Source organism: Lupinus angustifolius, chromosome LG16 (genome assembly GCF_001865875.1).
Source record: "Lupinus angustifolius cultivar Tanjil chromosome LG16, LupAngTanjil_v1.0, whole genome shotgun sequence".
NCBI classification, from domain to species: Eukaryota; Viridiplantae; Streptophyta; class Magnoliopsida; order Fabales; family Fabaceae; genus Lupinus; species Lupinus angustifolius.
Window position 1 is genome coordinate 3,511,599 of NC_032024.1, and position 6,768 is coordinate 3,518,366.

At 27.9% G+C, this 6,768-nt stretch overlaps 1 protein-coding gene across 2 annotated transcripts; it reads left to right on the plus strand.

The window, feature by feature from the left end:
- LOC109329008 lies at positions 4,597 to 5,514 on the plus strand. Of its 2 annotated transcripts, none has more exons than XM_019562669.1 (2): positions 4,597 to 5,329; positions 5,369 to 5,514. In XM_019562669.1, the coding sequence occupies exon 1, from the start codon at positions 4,656 to 4,658 to the stop codon at positions 5,292 to 5,294; it is 639 nt and encodes a 212-aa protein (XP_019418214.1). In that variant the 5' UTR covers positions 4,597 to 4,655; the 3' UTR covers positions 5,295 to 5,329; positions 5,369 to 5,514. The 2 variants fall into 2 exon arrangements, with proteins under 2 accessions (XP_019418214.1, XP_019418215.1); XM_019562670.1 differs by having other exon boundaries at positions 4,597 to 4,840; positions 4,877 to 5,514.

The window sequence follows — 6,768 nt, forward strand, 5'->3', positions numbered from 1 at the left end:
GGCAGCCCATAAAAGGTATGTTCGGGAGGTCATGCCTGCAACTATCTGAAACACTTGCCAACATCATGAGAGTAGGGTGGCACCCCGATCTCGTTTGACGACCATGACTACAAAGGTGTCGTTCGCAGTCTTGATGATCCCCTTGTCATCACCGCGAAAATGAATAATAAAAAGGATGGGAGACTATTCATTGATCATGGCAGCTCGACGAATATTATGTTTCAAGACTTGTTCATCAAAATGGAGTTAAAAGACAGAGACTTATTGCCTTATGACTGTCAGATAGTCGGATTTACTAGGCAATGGATCACCCCGGTCGTTGGAATGAAGATCTGTTGTCCCAGCCTGTGTCTCCATCTGTGTCCCAAACCAATTAAAAATCATTATTTAGTTAAATAGAAAAAAACATAGATACAAAATTATATTACATGGTGTTATTTATTGAATAAAGACAGGACATAGGATCCTTGTCCCATTCGTTGATGCAATATCTATGTGAATGTAATATCTATGCATTATCGACGTAAAGATTTATACATAATCAGCACATCACTTATTATTCATTTGTATTGTTTTTAATATAAATGGTAGATAATGCAATAACAATATATAAAACTCTTATAACATCTAGTTTTCTGTATTTATATTCATGATTTTACAAATTCTAAGGGAATAGTTGCGTTGACATATTTGTCAAGTATGCTCCATTCCTTCCCATTATTTGATGAGAAAAACATGTATATATTAAAAATGTATGAGTTTTATATATTATCACTATATGATTTATCGTTCATATTTAATTATTATTAACTTCTCAAAAAATATAATTCAAATAAATGGTAAATGATGCAGTGACTATGTATAAATTTTGCATAAATATTAATATATTACACTCTTATTTCATTACATGCTTTCGATGACCGGACCCTCCTTCATTTACCTCTCTTGCATGTTAATTGTAGCGTTTCTGTGTAGTATGACTTGGTGTCCGGGATCAGCTGTCTCACTTTTTTGTGTCACATTGTATCCCAATCCAATGGAAGTTTGACACATATCTGAAAAGAAAATTAAAAAATATATAACATAATATTTTTATGTGATTTGGTGAAATATGATTAGTTTGGGACATAAAGACAAGAAGATTTTAGGAAAGAAGATCCTAATTCGTCATATAGTGCATCAAAGAGAAAGAAAAGAAAGAGGTGTCTTCTTGTCTTTGTTTTTTTAACTAGTTGATTCTACCAACAATAAAATGCTTTTCCATAGTCGATTAATCAATAGCTAAGTGTTTGTGTGAGAATATAAATATCTAATCAGATGAATGAAACAATTGTTAAATATTTTATAAAACTTACCACTTTAACTCATATTAGAGTGCATTTGGTATAAATTAAGTTTTTAGTTTTAATTTATAAACCTTGAGATTATAATAGTTTGGTCTTTAGCTGAAAACTAAATATAAATTAATTTATTTTGTTCGGATAGGGTAAAAATATTTTTTTTTACATAGTAAAATTTCAGAAAATGGTATGACGTTAATTATTTATGTTATGATTATTTTAGTTGTTTTTTACACTATTTTTAATATTTATCATTATATATATTTTTAATATTGTATAATAATGATTAAAATATATATTAAAATAAAATATAAAAATCAATATCAATATTAAAAACCACATGACACACAAATAAATAGAAGTTGATAATCTTGAATTACACAATTCACATAATAAATAATACACAAATGTCAAGTTTTATAATAAAAATAAAAGGATGAGAGAGATAAAGTTATAGAGTTGTGGAGTTTGGCGGTGATGATATGATCGGTAATGAAGTTTGGTGGAAGAGTAAAAAGAATGAGGAAGATAAAGTTATGATGAGGTAAAATGAGAAGTGAAAAATTGAAAAGAAAAATAAGCTAACCCAAAATAAACCAACTTATAATTTTAGCGCTTCTACTTTCGACATATTTTTCAAAAAAAAAAACTAAATTTATAATTTCATTTAGTTGTCAAACATACATAATTTATATTTTAAGCTTATTTTTTAAAAAATAAGCAAATACTCAAAATTTTAATTATACCAAACATGCACTTAATCACAGTATGATGAGGAAAAAATGTATCAAGACTAGCAAACAAGTGTGTCTATAATTAGTGGAGGCCCAAAACATTTATTTTAATTATGCAACTAATTTTATTTCTATATCACAATTTTGTTATTATTTTTATTTTTTAAATTTTTTTGTGTTATCCATTATTATTTTTCTATGCATAAATTTGACATTTAATATTATGTTGAAGGTAATAATTATTGGTTTATATTTCATTCAATATTATGTTGAAGGTAATAATTATTGTTTTATATTATTATACAGTTAATGTATAATTGGAATAAGGATCTCATAGAGAGTAAAAATATGAGACTTTTAATTCTTGTTAAGAAAAGTACCCTGTAAAATTATATTAGACTTAAGTCCCTAAATAAATAACATAATCGAATCTGGAAAGAAAAAATTTGGATTCTCACAAAATCGATTTCGAAAAGAAAATATATATTGTGTTCTCATATTTGTGTGAGACCTTTTATAGGCTCAAACTTTTCCTTTTATCGGACCTACAAAATGTTTGGACCGACATTGACTCCATCATTCACCATATATATTTAATGATAATTGACTCCTAAAAATTAATGTAAAAAATAGTGAATAATTTATTAATTATATATAAATTTTTACACTCATAATGCACATATATTACAGTTAAATTTAATTGGTTTATAATTTATTTTAGAGAAAATTTTATAAAACTTCCTTAAACTTTGTGTGTTTTGCAAGTAGATATTATAAACTATTTTTTTCTTCTTAATTACTCCTTAAACTTTAACCATTAGTGAAATTGGTATCTGTCTATATACAATTTTAAATTACTAACAATAAAATTGGAATTAACTTAATTGCTTAAGATTGACTAATAGGCAATCAATTTCTACCTCATTTCATAATCATGACCTAAGAATCTTCTGAATTAAGGATGCTTATTCTTCAATTGCTTCTGAAACCATAAGGTTTTTTTACACTGCTTTTCCCTATTGAGACAATACGAGCCTATGGTGATATTTTCCCATTTGAAATCACTTCAAATAAAATTTGTCTCATAATTCCCTCGGAAAAGGTAGCCACTCACTCTCTCATCAACCTAGTTGATATTGACAAAAAGTTTAGAAAAACATGGCAAGAGAAAATCTTCAACTCAATGTGTAAATTAAAAACAGTAATAACATCTTAGAAGTTTGGAAATTGGAAGTTATCATAAACACCATACATATTTTCTGATCATAGGATTCATATATCAACTTTAACTATTAGTGAAATTGATTTCTATATAAAACTTTCTTTGCTTCTTTCAGGATGGATCTATATATGAGAAATAAAACATAAATATAAGAAACTTCAAATTATTTATCCACTATCAACAATGAGCTATTTGCTCCTAGAAGTTGATGGAGACATTGATTGTCTAGTGGATTAATCAACTTTACACTATCTAATGTGTTAATTATAATTTTATTATTAATAATTTAAATTAGATACACATAGAAATTAATTTTATCAATAGTTGAAGTTTAAGGAGTAATTAAGAAGAAAATAGTTTGTGGTATCTACTTACAAAACACATAAAGCTTAAGGAGGGTTTTGTGAATTTTCTGCTTAATTTTAATTTAAGAAAAAAAATGGAGTTTTAGCAGTTCAATTTCGATGCAAAGAAAGCTTTATATTTTTAATCCTTTAATTTTTTATTTGTCAATTGTAAGATGTATGTTGAAAAAAATAATTAATTAGTAAAACTAAAATATGATTAAAATATTTAGTGCCACATATTGATAATCACATTTATTAATGAATATATTAACACCATGACAACACGAGAATCTATGACTGAATATATATTGGCAATAAATGAATTGTTATTGTTTTTAGAAAAATGTTAATGACTAGTGAAAAAGTGGGACCACAATATCATTGCAACAAGAGGGTGACAACTGATAAGTTCAAGCTCAGATAGTATTCATTAATTAAAAATAAAGTTAACAAAATCTCTACTTAATTATACAAGTAGGTATTATTCTGTTAACCTCAATATTTTGTTAGTAAATATATTATTACAAATTAATTTTTTATTTTAATAAATTTATTATGGTATATTAATATTGATATAAATAAAAGTTATAGTAAGTTGACAATATTTTTTTAGTAAGAATAAAAATGTCTACAACTACTAATTCCTTATTTCCTTTTATCATAGTAATTAGTATAGATAAATATTACAGTATTAATTTTTTTGAAAGGTAATAACTTCCAAATCAGATAGATAATTGGAGACTAAGTCCATAATTTCATGAAATGTTAAATATTTAGTAAAAAATATAACAATCGATTCAATATCAAATTCTCAAAATAAAAAAAACACATGAACTAACACATATAAACTAATTTATTAGGAAATATATATTATTATTCTTAGTGGGTAGAGATATTTATTAGGGCCTTAACATTAAAATTTGTTTATATAACTAGTAACAGATAAACAAAACTTCACTAAAATTTCTCTCTTTATTTTATCTCTCTCTGTCTCTCTTTTTCAACTTTAACCATGCAGAAGATTTATCGGAAAGGTACAATTCATCCCTCACCGCCAATCATCACCGACCACCTTGCCTTCCTCCCCGCCGCCATCCTTACCCTGGCGGCGGCCCTCTCACAGGAAGATAGAGAAGTCCTATCTTACCTCATCTCCTGCTTCTCCTCCACCAACTTTTCCGACAACTCACGCCGGAACACCACCACCACCACTGGTTACAGAAAAATCACAACCGCCGCCACCGGCGGAGACCACGTTCCGTTGTTTCACTGCTGTTGCTTCCGTTGCTACATGAGTTACTGGGTAAGGTGGGACACTTCACCGAGCCGCCAACTCATACACGAGATCATCGATGCCTTCGAGGATTGGTTGGCGCAACAGAAAAATATGAAAAGCAACAATAAGGGTAGGAATGGGAAGAAAGAAAAGAGGAATAACAAGAAAGGGTTGAATAATAAGAAACAGACCGAGTTGAACCGGACCGAGTTAACAGGTTTGGTTAATAATGAGTCGCTTAAATTGGAAGCATTGCAGAAGAATAGTAACAATAGAAGCAAAAGTGGGGAAGAGGTTGAAGTTGAAGATAAAGGGTCAGTGAGAAGATTTGTTAGTTTCATTCGTGAAAGTATTTGGGGTGCTTGGGGACAGTGAATGAGTTTGGAAAACTGAAGAAGAAGAATAATGAAGTTAATTAGATTAAGATAAAGAAGAAGAAAGGAAATTAAACATAGAAGAGGAAAGGTAGGTTCATAGCTTTTACTTTCTTCTACTTTTTCCTTTGTTCTTTCTGTTTTTTTTTTTGCTTCTGTATATTAATCACTACTATGCAATGTTTAAAAGGAAATAGATTTTGATCCATGGATTGGTTTTATTAAATATGATTATCAGTCTAATCATGCTTATCAATCCACTTCTATTTTCTGCGTTTCATTGGTTTTTTTGTTGTTGTCAATTTCTGGTAAAATATTATCTCCTAGCCAGTTTAGTGTCCTTGAAAAATCTATAGATGGTTGTTATAATTTGTTATAGAATTCGGGAAAAGATGTTGCTTACGAATTAAATCTCATTTGGTCTGCAAAAATAGGAAAAATCTATTTATTTATGCAACTCTAGATGGAACTTGAGATTTCTATCGATTTCAATGTCAGAAATTATGAATCATTGAAGCGTTAAGGGTACTGCTAGTTGATAAATTACTCAGTATTGGTAAACATAACAAATTTAATTTCACAACTTATTCCCTAGTTGTATGCTATTGCAGTTTAGTTTGACTATTTCTTTTCCAACTTTTCTAGATTCTCAGGGTTTCTTATTTCTTTTTTTTCAATTTGGGAACTTAGAAGGGACTTTATATTCTCTGTTCTTTTTGGGCAATTTGGTTTGTTATGGTATCTTCTGAAATTAGCTGAGTAGATAAATACCCACTGTTTTGGAATTCCTCGTTTTTTGTTGCGTATCAATTCGTTTTTTGTAAACACTTATGTAATTCTCCAAAATTAGGAAAAATAATTAAAATTAGCAGGTAACTATAAATTTATAGCTTTTTCTACATTTTTTCTTAAATTTCTATTAAATATTAATGTTGCACTATCTCTCAAAGTTAATTATTTTTATACTCCCATCAATATCATCACCCAATAAATAAGTAACTAATATTGGTTACGTAGTGTAGTTGCTCTTCCTAAGAAATAAGTGTTGTTTTTTAAAATCAAATCCTTTATTTTTTTAGTAGATATAGATAATAATTGCATCGGAAATAAATTTAAATTCTGGAAAACCCAAATGCTTTTAATGCTTCGAGTTAATGTTAAATAATGGCATTAAGAAAGGCAAAGAATGATATGATAATAAAATAAAATTGTGATATCGGAAGAATTATTGATTTAAATTTTGTACATATTCATTCCTTCACCAATAAAATTATAACATATGCTTTTAGAATATATTTTTCTATATTATTTAGGATATATTTTATTTCTAAATATTATATATTGAATTAATAATATACGTGTGACAATAACTTTTGTGTCTAATGTCAGGATTTTACTTATCTCCTTCAACTAGTAAAATTTTTTGTTTAATTTTAGAAATATTTTTCTAAAAAATAATTAAATAGGACGTTTGT